This window comes from Atractosteus spatula, chromosome 1 (genome assembly GCF_055471065.1).
Source record: "Atractosteus spatula isolate fAtrSpa1 chromosome 1, fAtrSpa1.hap1, whole genome shotgun sequence".
NCBI classification, from domain to species: Eukaryota; Metazoa; Chordata; class Actinopteri; order Semionotiformes; family Lepisosteidae; genus Atractosteus; species Atractosteus spatula.
Window position 1 is genome coordinate 75106665 of NC_142706.1, and position 15499 is coordinate 75122163.

The 15499-nt window shown below is 42.7% G+C and overlaps 1 protein-coding gene across 2 annotated transcripts in view; it reads left to right on the top strand.

Annotated features, from left to right (window-relative positions):
• The window catches only part of adam19a (ADAM metallopeptidase domain 19a), a 130529-nt gene that overhangs the window by 98969 nt on the left and 16061 nt on the right, over window positions 1-15499 (top strand). For both annotated transcript variants that reach the window (XM_088919519.1, XM_088919524.1), the window contains 7 exons: window positions 6883-7072; window positions 10772-10837; window positions 11751-11822; window positions 12309-12475; window positions 13819-13903; window positions 14616-14758; window positions 15006-15183. In XM_088919519.1, coding sequence (XP_088775645.1) covers window positions 6883-7072; window positions 10772-10837; window positions 11751-11822; window positions 12309-12475; window positions 13819-13903; window positions 14616-14758; window positions 15006-15183 — 901 coding nt within the window. The remainder of the gene's footprint in view (window positions 1-6882; window positions 7073-10771; window positions 10838-11750; window positions 11823-12308; window positions 12476-13818; window positions 13904-14615; window positions 14759-15005; window positions 15184-15499) is intronic.

Consider the following 15499-nt stretch of genomic DNA (forward strand, 5'->3'; position numbering starts at 1 on the left):
AGCTAGTGATTTTGCCAGTGTAGGTGTATTGTCTTTCTCCTGTGTGTCTGTGTCAAAGTCTTCAAACACAGACAGTGGGACAGGAGACAGGTACAGTAACACACATTAAAGAGCACGCTGTTTCCTCAGACATAACTAAGTTACCATCCTTAAGGATAGGCACATGGAGGGGTGTGGTGGTGCTGAACCAGTTTGGATGTCACATTTGACAGAGGAGAGAGAGAGAGAATATAAAGGAGCCAGAGGCTTCACGACACCCAGAGAGCTGCACACTGACAGTTCTCAAACAACCCATATTTATTTGGGCCTCGCTTCCTCCAGTAATCAACTGGACACACCTGCCCCTGACTGAGACAATGGCAAGACCCACAGACAGGGATCAACTGGCTGATAAGGACACAAAAACCTGGATCAGGACATGACCCGCTCTCTCTGTCTCCCACGAGCCCCGCTATGCAAGACAGCCAGAGCAAGGGAAGCTGCTTTCTGTGAGACCACAGCACAGTTTCTGTGAGAACGTTTGCTCCAGCACTTGCAGACTAAAGGAGGCCTTAGCAACAGAACTGGGGACCTGTGCCTGGATTTTGATTTCCTGGGGGAAAGAAACAAAGGGGCAGGCCTGGAGAGCTGGTATTGAGGCAACAGACAGAGTGCAAACAGAGCAGAACCTGCGGGAGGATTTCGAGTATAGCCTGGCTATCACAGAGACTGTTACTTGTGTTTGTTCTGCTTTGCCTACTCTGCAGAGATCATGGCAGGCAAATGTATTTTTTTAAGAACAGATATACTAGTTCTGAATAGGGATGTCTCTGGGAAATGCTTAGTGCTGCTGGTTTTTGTATTTTGGGGTAGACAGTGAAGAGTATTGTACTTATTAGAGGATAATAATTGTAATAATAATAGCATACACTTATATAACGCTTTTCTGGACATTCCACTCAAAGAGCTTGGGATTACTAGTTGGCCATGATTGGGCCAATGGGAAATTTGGCCAGGACGCCAGGGTTACACCCCTACTCTTTTCGAGAAATGCCCTGGGATTTTTAATGACCATAGAGAGTCAGAGCCTCGGTTTTATGTCTCATCCGAAAGGCAGCGCCTTTTTACAGTATAGTGTATCACTATATAGGTGCATTAGGACCCACATAGTCCGCAGGGTGAGCGCCCCCCTGCTGGCCCCACTAACACCTCTTCCAGCAGCAACCTTTTCCTGTTTTTCCCAGGAGATCTTTCATCCAGGTACTGACCAGGCTCACACCTGCTTAGCTTCAGTGGGTTGCCAGTTGTGAGTTGCTGGGTGATATGGCTGCTGGCATTGAATAAAAAAGGGATTTATGCAAATGTACTGTCTGGTGCTGGTCTGTAGGTGCACTGGTGGTTCTGGGAGATTTAAAGAACCTATTACAGGGACAAAGGGATCCTAACATCCTTAAGGGTTCTGGGTGGCATAGTTGGCTATAAAGCTAACTTTGTAAACAAGTTCCTGCACTTAGCATTTGCCATCTGTTACATTACAGGATGAGATTTAGAAATCTTGTTTCCTCTTTGTGTAAAAGGACTTTTCAGACAAGGAGGAAATCTAAATGTGTTGTGTTTGTGCAATGTCAATTATTTTTCTCCTTGTAAAAAACCATGGAAACAGGAATTCAGGACAGATAATTAATCTTGTTGGTTAGTTATCCACAGTGTGGCTTAGCTTCAGGGCTCCCGGTGTCCTAATGTGGCCCTATTATCTAGATTCTAACCAATTTTCCTGGACCTCATTGCTTAATTGTTAAGTAATTATAGAAATGTGGTGATGCATGCGTCATGCCATGAAGTAATTGGCTTCACATTGGGGTTACTACAGTACTTGGATTTACAGGTCTTTGCATTTTAGTCTTCTATGAAAACGCAACATTTTAAACGCAAAGGCCCTGCATCATTTAGTGCTGTGAAGTTCATAACTCATTTGTGTTTAAAGATATTGTTATTGCCAAGACATTGTCATCTGGTCTTATTGAAATGTGAAATTTATGTATGAAAATGTAGGCATTTTTTTCATTGCTGGTGCTTGGTAGCAGACTAAACACAATCCAAGTTTATTAAAAACCAACAAAACAGCAAAGTCAGCAAAGCCCAACAAAAAAAATACTTTCGTGTTTTTGCTTTTGTGATTTTTTTCTCAATAACAGTGTGCCCTGGTTCCAAGAGATTTTTCCATAAGGTTTGTTCATCTCAATAACAGTTCATAAACTTTGTGCAATGCAGAATTCACTAGTACTCTTACTGTATTTCAGTTCTGCTGCGGAGGTCGAGAGTCTGTGCACATTGCAAAGAGGTGCATTATCCCTAGCGGTCATCATTCACCCGACAAACAAAAATAAAACATCTGGACACAGTGCTCTCACAGACTGGATTCAAACCAAGGAGAGAGTGGGGGTGGGACAGGGGTTGGGACAGATTTTCACTAAAAAGGATATATAGTGTAGTTAAAAACTTCCATTTAGCATTATAAATGTGGAGGAAATTTAGAGTGGGGCAACACAGTGGCACAGAGCTTTGCACCGATGCCTCACAATGCTGGGTCCCTTGATTAAATTCTAGACCTGGGGTGTTATCTGCCTGCAGTTTGTATGTTTCCCTGTGGTCACGGTTGTGTCCTGGTGCTCCAATTTCCTCCCATAGTCCCAAAACACACTGTTACGGAATATTAATGAGGACCCTATGCAAAATAATCAGGACGGACTTCAGAGGCGTAGTCGATTAAACAGTCCGAGGTCCGAAAGCCGAAGTGATACAAACCGGTGCGAAAGTACAAAATCAGAAGCAGAGCCGTGAGGAAGCCGAGAGTCTAAGCCAGAACAATAGTCAAAGTACCAAAACAAAACCAGGAGACGTAATCGGAGAACAAACCAGGGTCAGGAAGCCAAAAACCAAGACGTAATTAATCGCAGGAAGACGGGGGTAGCTCTAGCCTGGAAAACCTAATACTGAGCACAGGGGAGAGTGCGAAGCAGCATTAAATAGGCTGGGGTAAAAGGCTCATTGGCAACCGTGCGGGAATGTGAGGTGGAATGACGAGTCCTCCGGTGGCGTGGCGAAACATTACCCCCCGACGCCCTAGAGAATCGATTGGAGAGACGCCGGCGGAAATCGGTAATCAATTGAGGGTCCAAAATGTCCTTCTCAGGAACCCAGGAGCGCTCCTCGGGTCCGTAGCCCTCCCAATCAACGAGATAGTGTAACTTGCCCCGGACCCAGCGAGAATCCAGGATCATATTTACAGTGAAAGCTGGGAGTCCATCAATGGTCCGGGGGGTGGGGGCCGAGGCTGGGGTCGAGAGAGGGGAGATCTGCGGAAAGGTTTGAGAAGGGCATTTTATTAACTGTAAGAAGTATTATTAGCTGTAAGTCACTTTGCATGCAGAATACAGACGAAATATATTTAATCGGGGTTATGATATATTCTTCTTATCCTCAATGGATGATTTAACGATTGATCTGCAAGTAAGAAAACATAGTATTTAATATGTGCTCTTCTTTGTTAAATACTTCCCTCTAGAGGGTATTATGAGTAGTGTATTTGATTTTCCCTGATAAAGCATTGATAAAAGGAAATAAAAGAAGCCTCTGACTAATGCGCTAAAGTGTTCCCTATTTACAATGCTAATTGTAATAGTAGTATTGCGCTCGTGTGCATTCTGATGACGGTTATAATAACACAGCGTAATTTTGTTTTAATCAGCACAGTATGCACATTGATCAGGTAGCAACAGGCATGACAGGTAGTGCTGGTTCCTAGGAGAACTGCTTTCTACAATGCGTTCAAGGACCACATGAACCAGATTGACTGATTGCATTTCTGTAGAGCTTTTCATTCCATAGGATCTCAGCACACCTTACCTAGGAGGGCTCCTACTTCACCTCTGAAGAGCAATGGGGGAGGCACAGCAGCCATTATACAGGTGCACCCCCGGCACACATCAGATTAGCCAGGGAAGAAGGACATTTTCACCGTTTGAGTTAAGGAAGAACTTCAGTGAGGCCAGAATGCACAAACCCAGAGAGGTATTTAGCCAGAACACTGGGGTTTACACCTCCACTTCACAAAGAGCACCGTGGCATCTTTCATGAACAAATAGTCCCTGTTATTATACAGGTCCATGGTTTACACAGCACACTCATAACAATCGTGAGCTATAAGAATATTAATGTGCTGGGACAATTTACAATGCTGGAAAGCTGATCCTTCTAAGAAGATGTCTAAGTCTGTTTCGAATTCTGTACCATTCAGGTACCAGTGTTTCTACAGGCAAGCATACATTGCTGTGAACCAAGATTGGGCAGTAGTGTGGAAGGGTTTTGGTCTTGTAACTGGAAGGCTGTGGCTTCAAATCAGGTCAGGTCAGATTCTGCTGTTGTACCCCTGAGCGAGGTCCTTCACCAGAATTAGTTTCAGTAAAACAGCCACCTGTATAAATAGGTGCAAATGTAATCCACTTTGGATAAAAGCAATCAAATAAATTAGTAATAATTATTATTTCTGTTCCACAATTTGGTACAGTGTAAGACCTTTAGATGTCCCCTTTAGATGGTGACTCAAATAGTCCTGGGAGATGTCCCAAGATGAATGGACTTTGTGTGACACAAGTACATATAGACAAAGTGAAATATTTCCTTATTAAGACTATAAAGCTTACATAACAAACTGACACATGGAGGTTATGTTCAATGAATACAACTCATTATCCTTCTAAATGCTGCTTCTTTTCTCTGAGTTAATGTGAGGGGGTGGACAGCTTTCCAGCAAGCTGCAAAAAGAAATAAAGATATACCCAAAGCCCAGAGGCTCCCAGGTCACAAATAACATGGCAGCATTACATTAGCAAGTCAGTGAATACATGAATACTGTATAGTACACTTACACAGAAAGAGTAACCTTCTGTAACAACAGCCTTCAGTGTCATGAAGCTTGAAGTTCCTATGACTGATGTTTGAAAAGCATTTAAAACACCTTAAGCAGAGAGCACCTAGATAGTTATTTTTATATATTGTATAAGATTGCTAAATATGCTTCTTCTGAGCAAATGGCAAAAATTATTTCTGATAGGTAGGATATTCACACTCAATTGCATAAGAGATAGAGTGAAGTCCAGTAATGCATTATGAACATATTGAAAATGAGTTATATCAAGTATAAAAATCAAAGATTTGGAATGTTAATGTTTCTGCACAAGAGATTTGTTGAATAAAGTATTATAGGATGGAGAATAATAACACTCAAAGACATACAGTAGGTGTTGAGCTCATCTGTCTTCAGCTGTGTTATTCTTTATGTTTAATAAATGTTTGTTTAACCAGATTTATTTTACAGCGGTACCCCTTCCAAGAGTATTGGAACACCTTTTTAACATCCCATTTTTCTTATGGCAGAAACCCTAACCCTATCCCTAGTTTCAGGTGAAATTAAGTGACGACACAAGCCTTCTTCTTCTTCAACTCTGTAAAAGTCTCACATTTTCTACTCTTATGCCTCGTATTCTTCCTAAAGAACTCAGAGCCAGTTCTTGCATGGGCTGTCCTCTTCAGAGGGGTCTGATATTCATTTTCAACAACTGATATATTTCCAGGAAAAAAAAGTGCCATCTGAGGTCTTATAAAAACATATGTGTTTATATATAAACATGTAGGGTGTCCTGAAGTCGCAGTCTGGGTTTGAGGTCAGTGTTGTTAGCTGGGGCAGAGTGCTCCACGTTGTGCTCATCGAGCATAGACTCGGCTGCAGCTGTGCTGCTCGGGGCCAGATGTGTCCAGCATGTTCCTGCAGCAGGGGAGCGCTCAGGAAGGACAGACCTGAGCCCAGAGTCAGCTGGACAGGCCACAGCGCCTCGTGCTCAGCCTTCCCTTTCCTTCTGTCCAGCGGCGCTGCTGAATCACTGCAGGGAGAAGTGCAGGGATCAGGACGCCTGACTTTTCTCTAGCTCTAGCTTTATCTGAGCACATCTTATAACTTTCCCAGAAGCTGTGCATTCAAAATGTCCTCTTTTCAGGGCTTAGAAATCTGACTTAGAAGCAAATCCACACTTTTATTCCTGTATTATGCTGTATATGGCAAGGTTGTAGATGAATCATGAGATATGTTTAAGTAAATCCGTGCAAAATGATTAAAATTAAAGAGCAATTCAATTTTACTTGCCCAAATATTTTAGCTGTTTAATTTTTGTGTGCACTCCAGTATAATCCAATAAACCTTTAAATAAGAATATGAGTTATGTTTTATGTAAGATTTTTATTTTTCTTTATCTGCACATTGGAACAGGTGACTTTTCTTTGCATCTATAAGAGATAAGATCATCTTGGGGGGGGGGGAGGATGGGTGAAGACGTTTAGTTTATCACATTTTTAACCACAGAATGAGGTTTAATTTTGAAATTTGCAATGTGGTTTCTGTACCTTTCTCACCTGTAGGCAGACAGCTTTCAGCAGCTTACGTTTAACCTACATCCTGTTATTCATTTGAAACTTCAAGACAGTTTAACAATAAGGTATTATTGCTGCAGACATTATATAAGAGACACTTTACAAAGGAAAAACTCAAGTAAGACTTAAAGGAACACTAAATCCATAGGGAACAGACTAATGTGGCACCGCTTGAATTAATTATACTGCTGTTAAAGCTGTCACACAGTCATTCTGAGAGGTGGCATGCAGCGCTCTGAACAGATGTGTTTTATACTGGCCTTATCATGCAGTTCGTATTCACCTTTATAAAATGGGTGACAAACAGAAATTAAGGTGATGAAACATGTCAGGGCTGCTGTCTTGTTCGCCGAAGAGTTTTCAGAGCTATGGACATTTGTGCAGTGCTGTGACCCTCCTTCTGCCTCCCTCTTTGCGTAGGGGCCTGATTGTCTTGAATGTCAATGACAGCTACTACCTGGAACCAATCAGAGGGCTGGACTCCCGCCATCACATCATGCACAGGACAGAGCACGTGCCGGTGAAGGGCGGGACCTGTGGGCAGCACAAACCCCACCATGTGGGCAGCGTGGCCGACCTTGCCAGCCTCGTTCAGCCTTTGCATCAAAGGGTACAGTGCTGAGACAGGTTTCCCAACACAGTGTGCTGGAGTAGGCAGAGCACTAACTTAATGACACGGGTTGTCAACCTCGGGGGTCTTGGAGGGGCTCGACACCCCAGTGGGCATCATTGGAAATGACCTGGAAGTGCATTTAACAGGAGGCACTTCTTCAGGAGGCCAAGGGTGCCAGTGGCATGGAACAAGGGTATCCAGTGAAGATGCTGAATCTGGTAGCCTGGCCTTCCAGAAATGTCGGGATGAGATCCCAGATCACTTTCCCGCCATGAGCCAAGCGGCTTGTTCGTAACCTTTTTCTTTAATGTTCTTAACTCAGCAGGTTTTCGTGGTCACCTTTAAATAACTGGTTACTAAACACTTGGTCAGATGTCATCTTGACCAGTAAAGCTTAGACATCTGTTGTAATGAAAATATGATCACCCTTAGATTTTTCAAAACCCATGGTTGGAGTTTTCCTTAAAAAAATCAAGACATTGATCTGAAGGCTCTCTGTGAGACCCACAGGAAGCAGCGCGGAGTGGTGTTTCGCAGTCTGTACTCATTCTAACAGTAGAAGCACCTCAGAAGTCCTTTTAAGTTTTATATTAAAATTTTCCAAACACATTCAGTGATTGGGCTTCCGTATATTTCTGTGTGTGTTCATTAAATATTCAAGTCATGAAACACAGGAGTAAAGAAATAAAGGTGGTAATTTGCACTATAGATAAAAGCACTGGGAGGAGTACAGTGAAAGAAAACAGGGAATACAACTATATTTTAATTATACAGAAAGGAAATGTACTTTATTATTTTTATTTGCCTGTCTGCAGTATATTCAGCTTTAATTAGATTAGTTTCTAGTCTCTGCTTGTAAGATCTGAACACATTTATATGTATTTAGATTGCTTAACTTCTAAGAACATGCCAATAAGGAGCTTGTGGTAAGCTATGAAGGGTATCTTCCTTCTTTTACTATAGTATTTTGAATATAGCAGTTACAAAGATTGCAAAAATGGAGTTTCTAACTCAGGGTCTTCTAATGTGAACTGTGACGTTGTGGGTTAGACATTCTCTCTAATTCAACCTACTGTTGGCACAGTACCCAAATCCCTCCTGTTCACTTAGGCCTGGGGCAACTCTGCAATGGACCAGAGTACTATCCAGAGTACTGTCTCAGTCAGTTTCATTGCAGGGACTGGGATCAATTGGAGGTTGATCTCCTAAGCTCAAGTATGGAAATTACTCTTTACTATAAGATCTTCAGGACTAAGGTTTTCCAGTACTAGACGTGTTATTCTAATACAGCCATGAAAGACAGAAGCACCTCAGATCTGAATTTCTGTTTAGTTCATAAAAAAGTGTTTAATGAGAAATATAAAATGGATGAACTGATTTTTCAATCGGCAAAAAGAGATCTGTCACACACATCTTCCTGTAAATTGAGACTCCTTCTGAATTCATGCTTTGTTTGAGTTTATATTTTTATTCTCTGGTAGAGAGCTGCTTTATTCAGGCCTTCATGACAGTCTGATAAAATGTTTCATGATGCATAGTCACTTCTTTTGAAGCATTTAATGAACTCAACTAAACCACAGACATTTTATTTAAAGAGAAAATAAACTGGGTTAGGCAGAATTTCTTTGGTACACTAAAGTACCAATATTTATGGATTTCAAGGTTCATTTCCTTGAAGACGCTGCTCTCTGCACACTTTCATTGTGAATGTGTTAATTGCAGAAGGCACTGAAGAGAGCAGGCGGTTCACTCTACCTCAACTGTGAACACTAAACAAATAATAAATCTTCATAAGACCTGAAGTGAAGAGGTTCAGATGTTTTATCCTTGAGTGAAATCTGAATTTGTTCCATACTGAGACACTTAACTTTTTATATTTTATGTTAAAAGGGAACATAAATAAATAAACAAACAAACAAACAACCTGGAAGAATTAAGATCCCAGAATGAATAGTCATAAGGCAGAAAGAAACGTGTTGGTGTTGACTCCACATTATTCACAGATTTTTTTCAGCCTTTACTTGATGTGATTGCTGTCATCTGCATTTTACAGACATCATTCATTTTTAACTTTAAACAATTCATCCATTCTGTCATATCCGCTGCTTAGGTGGAACTAACCAGCAGCTGTGAGACACAAAGTGAACTCACGTGCTGGGCGAGAGAGGGAAAAGGAACAGAGGAGCTGCAGGCAGATGATGGGTGTGCAAGTCAGCGTTGTGTAGGCAAACTCAGTCCTGGGCCGTAGGCAGGGGCACGGTTAAGTTTGTAGCCGAGTAGAACACAGAGGTAGAACAAAACAAAAGTTGAGGCAGGCAAGCTGAGTTTGTAATCGAAAGAGCACTGTAGTCAAACATGAAGGGGTAATCCAAAGTCGAGGTTGGAACAAAGTAGTGTCGAAAGTCCAAGAGAAAACAAACTCTATGCTGGTATCGGAATAGATCTTAAATATCCTGAACCACCTGAGGCGGGCGTGGATGTATATTGCCAGTGGGTGGTACAGGTTTCCTGTCTATGTATCCTTGGCAACTAGCACTGACTGACAGGTGGGTGGATGCATGAATGGCTGCCATGGCAACCCTAGCTTGCTCCACAGCACTCCACTGGGTTCATTCTGCTACTTCTGGTTAGATTCTCCCCCAGCACCTCCCACAAGGCATCTCGAAGGACACAGTGTGTAGAATACCACAGCTATGCTGTACACTAACCCTACCAGCCATCCTAATGAGGTCTAACAGCTGGAGAATGGATGCAGGATTGACATTAAGACATGCAACCAGCTGATTTGACATTCCAGAACTTACCACCCCATCTTGTTGTTCTTCTTTGCAATCATCAGTCACGGCATCTTGCAGATGGATAGTAGAGCTCATTAACGTGTTGTTACAGGACTAGGTTATGCACAGCGAGAAGGCTTCATGACGTCCTCACACCAAATCACATTCCACAAAATATGTGCACTGTTGTGCACTGTTGCATTTTTTTCATAGGTTTCATGAATTTTATTATCTCTAAACAGGTTTCATGCATTGTTATTGCTTCTTGGTGGATTCCTCCTGACCAGTTTTAATTTTTCTTCACTGCAAACACGGCAGTTACTCCTAAATCTACCCGTCATCTTGACCCGAACACTAACCCAGATGTGTGCATTGCATAACATACAGTAGCATCACCAGATATTTGCTCTGCCCCTAGCAAAGAAATTATGTTTCCTTAGGAGATTTCTGTGAAATGTTTATTAAAAAGCATATTTTGTCATTGTGTTTCGTCATATGTCAGATCAGTTTTTTTCTGTCAAGAACTCAAGGTTAAATGGAAACAGGACACTGTAGTTTGTATATGCAGTCCTATTGTATACATGTGTATTTGCACCTATAACCTGAGCTCTTAAGTCTGACCCTGGCAAAACATTAGCTCTGTCTAAGGTCCTCAGTGCGTGGCTTAAATTTATCTTCGCACTGACAAACAGCCTGATATGCCAAACAGGAAGAGTACAGGTGGAAGATCTAAATTGTTTTGTAGATTGAGAATTTGTTTGGAACTACAGCTGAGAGGGAGGAGAGAAACATTTGAAGCTGTTGGCAGGTCAGGGGTATGAATGCTGATAGAAAAGGTAGGACAGAGGAGATAAAAAGCATTTTGTTTTCAACCTGGAAGGCAAAATAATTCCGTTAATGCTGTAATTCCTCTTCACAGGTGAGGAGGAATGTCTGGAGTACCACAAAGTACATGGAGCTTTTTATTGTTGCTGATAATATGCTGGTAAGCACATTGTTTTTTGGTAGAACAGAATGACTGATTTTTCTCTTAATATTCAGGGTCAAATCATGTGTTTTTACACTTTTTACACACTTCTGGTGTGTATTGATGAGTCGATGTGATCTTCACTTGATTGAAAGTCAAATAATCATTTCTATCTAAGATATCAACTTTTACATAGGTTGTCCATTTGAAAAATCAGTCATCACAAAGTTTTCAGGTCATTTTTATAAATTTACAGATCGCGTACAGATGGACTTTTCATGATAACCCGGTGAACACATTAGATTTTATGTAACTCTGGAGATTTTTTACTTTTTGGATTGTATTTTCACTGTAAAATGGCAACAGTGTATTGCATCATCAGATAAATGATCTTATAAAAAAAAGATTGCGCTGCTGTATATGGTTTTGAGATATTCCACTATGAAGCTGACGTTGTCTTGTTTCTTAAATAATGTTTGTGGTGCTGTGGTTTGATTGTGCTGGTAGAAATTGATTAAATTGAGATGTAGTACTGCGGTCGGTACTTTCTTATTAATTAATTGGTTTATTAGAAAAGTTTCACTTTGGTAAAAACAAACTCAATGGTTGTATTTAGACCTTACTTTATGAAAAGATTAAAATATATTGTAATTCAACATAAAATGCAACAGAATATGCAGATTTTCAAGGCTGTGATGGATCCATCTCCCATAGTCAGATAAGTGTAGTCATTATGTCTTAAGTCTAAGAGAGTGGATGAACAGATTCTGCAAAGAATATTTCTTAACACAAGAACTTGCACTTTTAATTGTTAATTAAGTGTTTATTTGTTTGTTGAATTTACATTTATCGCCTAAGCAGTTATTAAAAGAACTCTGTTTGCACTGTTAATAATGTAATATGCTTATGAATTCATCTTATTTTGATTTAGTATAAAAGGCAAAACAGTGACCTTCACAAAACAAAGCAGAGAATAATGGAAATTGCCAACTATGTGGATAAGGTAAGGAATGAGCAAGATTCCTCTGAGTCACTCAGATTATTTTAAGTAATTTATTATTTTTTTCTCGCTCTGTAATTTTTCATTTCACCTCAGCATGTGTCTTTTTAATAATTTGCTTCCAATAATGAAGCCAGCGGTATCTGCGTTTCTTGCATTAATTTCCTGTGCACACTTGCACTTTTTGGAGCCATAGGTGGAGAAATAGGTAGCGAGGGCCTGGGTCACTTCACAACCTCCTGTCCATGGTCAGTGGCCAGCGGGGCTGTGTTGACCCTCCAGTGGACATCTAGAGTACAATCCCAGGTGCAAAAGGAATGACAGTCACCAGAGTTCATGCGTGAGTCCATGTTGTGCTGTAGGCAAGAGGGGTGTATAGCAAATAGTTATTTGAGAATAGAGTGTTAAAATGACAGTATGTGGTTCAAAGTCTTGAACTATGATGTGTGACCTGTAGGACTTTGAGACACTGTGTCTGTGTGAGGACAGTTTTACAGGTCCCTCAACATCCGGGTGCCTCTCATTGGTCTGGAAGTATGGACAGAGAGGGACCAGTGCCTGGTGAGTGATGAGCCCAACGCCACTCTCTGGTCCTTCCTTCAGTGGAGACAGAAGCTCAAGTCACGCAGGAAACATGACAACGCACAGCTCCTCACGTAAGTCTCCAGGTTCATCACCAGCTTCTTCCTGTCAGCTCATAGCTTATACCTGTCTTCTGATCTAAACAATTCCCATTGAGCAACACTGTCTTCAACACTGTCATTTCCCAACACTCCCCAGTTCACGGTTTTCTGCAGGAAGGAGCTACAATCCTGGGGTTTGAGCTTACTGATCCCTATCATTTTTTTTTCCTCAGTTCAGGCTATAGTAAGTTTGGCTTCATTCCAAAAGCAGCATTTGCTGTAGTTCTCTTTGTGCACAGCACTCCCTGTATTATAGTACACTTCAGATATAGCATGGGCTTTGTGATCAGTGTTTGGAAAAATTACTTGTAAAATGTAATTGATTACAGGTATACTGTAAGTTATCTGTGTAAGGGATTTACATTTTAAAACTAAAGGTTGGGGGAAATAATTCTAGTAATTTATGTGGTCAGTATAGCACGTGTACAGTTAGTAAAGTAATGATTACATAAAATAGTTTTTTTCCCCAACTTCTTATTAATGTAATAAATAATCACCTACGCACCTAACTTGTCACTTTAATCGATTATGTTAAGCCTGGGCGAGCCAGAGCTCACAGCCCTTGGATTAATCGGAAAACCAGTTAAGTTCCCATAAGGAGACGCATTCCGCCTGGCGCTCACTCTGGCCAATTGTCCCGGTACCCTGCGACCAATCAAGGGGTACTTAGGCCATGAATCCCAGTTCCACTTAAACCCCGCCACCGATCCTGTGCTCTGTCATTGAGAAGCCTTCAGACTAAGGTAGTGTGCTCTGCAGCAGTAACCTGCATCACCGAAGGATACTCTGCCTGAATCTGCCCAAAACTCCTCCTCGTTAGTCCTGAACTGGTTCTGCCTACCAGCAACCCGTCTCCTGCTCACCCCCGGACCAGTGGCACAGTTACGTCCCAGAATATCGTGCGGTGGCACAGCCCCCCTGTCTGCTTCTGCCCCGAAGGCTACACTCGCTTCCTGATCTCCATTTCACTCTCCTGACCTCTGTCTGTCTTTGTCCTGCCCTCGGTCACCTCCGACAGCCTCTGTGATCCAAGCCACTTCGGCCTCCTCCACCAGCCTCTGACTAGCACCGAGGCCCACCGGCCTCTTCGCGCTTGGATTTCTCGCCATCTCCTTCAGCGGGCCGCATCGGAACAGATTCCATTTGAAAGTAACTTTCCCAGCACTGTGTATGACAGGGGTCGCGCACCTACAGTTTACCCCAGAATGCTTTGGGGCGCAATCAATACCAGATATTGAAGTTCAACGCTCCTACTTTTTGTATTTTCAAACCTCTGGGAGTGGACCCCCACAAAGGTGTGACTTGTTCTTTTTCAGGGGTGTCATATTTAAGGGTACGACCATTGGCATGGCTCCACTGGAGGGCATGTGCAGCCATGAGAACTCAGGAGGCATCAACGTGGTAGGTGTCAGAGATCTGAATACCAAGGTAATGTGCGGTAGCGGTTTTTGTCTTTACCAACAGTCCAAACATGCAGGTAGAGAGTTTATTCCCTGCTGAAAAGAAAAGAAAGGAAACACAACATTTCAGCTGAAGAAGGCTCCTTTCTTTTCTTTTCAGCATGGAATAAACCCGCTACCTGATCCTTTGCAGCCTACGCATGTCGACGCAGCTACCTACTTGAACTACTTCAGTCCAAATATTCTTCAACTGTATGAAGAGAAGTGGCATAATGTGCTTTTTTTTACTTGAAAGTTGAATCCATTCCTGGGCTTGTGTGAAATGAGAATGGTGTGGTTTGCATTAAGTAGAAATTGCACTTTAAATAGACATTGAAATACATAAAAAATAAGAAATTGCACTTTAGGTGATGGTTAAGAAGACGTTGTGCAGAAATTGAAGAGCTGAGAGTATAGTGGTGAAGAGCCCCTGACCACAAGTCGCAGATACTCCAGTGAGAAAAGTAGCTTTTTTAACACTGAAGGCATTTCAGCTAAAAGGTCATTTAGTAAAAAGACAGCAGTCTCTAGTCAGGTTATTAGAACCTTTTTGAGACAAAGAAAACTGAATACAGCAGAAGAATATCAATGCGGAATGCAGCCGAAGTGGCTCCTCCTATTTCAGTCCTCAGCCGGACGAAACGAGCAGCTGTTAACGATAACCTTGGTTTCAGGACCACTCGGATCTGCCCATCGGAGCCGCGGCTACGATGGCCCACGAGATTGGGCACAACTTCGGCATGAGCCACGACAACGACGGCTGCTGCGTGGAGGCCACGCCGGAGCAGGGCGGCTGTGTCATGGCAGCTGCCACAGGGTGAGTCATGGGCGCGCTGGGGTGTCCCAGCTCCCGCGCTCGCTTCCCGGTGCATTCCCATCCAGGAGCCGACACAGCTGCTGGCTGCGCTCACAGCGGGCCGCAGTGTCAAGTACCTAATCGTCGCGGTGTCTGCAAGCAGATGCCTGGCTCTGCTCCAGCCGGAGCTTTGGAATTGTCTTTTTCGCCACCCCCTCCCTGCGGCTGCTCCGAGGAAAGTTAAGAAGCTGTTCCCTGTTCCCCCCAGGCACCCTTTCCCCCGCGTGTTCAGTGGCTGCAGCAGGAGGGATCTGGACAGCTACTTCAGGAAGGGAGGGGGGATGTGCCTCTTCAACATGCCCAACATGAAGGACCTGGTGGGAGGCCGGCGCTGTGGCAATGGCTTCGTGGAGGAGGGAGAGGAGTGTGACTGCGGAGAACCAGAGGTGACAGGGCCAGCACTGCTGCCCACTGCACGGCCCAGCATGTGTGGCTCAACCTGGTTAAAGTCTCAAGCAACAGCTGAAGTTCCTTTCCTGGTTAAAAAAAACACTTTTGCTTGGAAGGGCGTCTTGGGTATTGACAATACTGACCTTGCAACAGCCATTACAACACGTTGAAAGATTCCTTGGCAGTAGAAGAGAGCTGCCTTTTATTTTCAGTGAGGTCTTATTATTTCTTACCTTATGAAGAAAATCACCTTTTGTGTGGGGCAAAAGTTTTATACGTGATCCATCGAGGTACAAGAACACCCAGTGATAA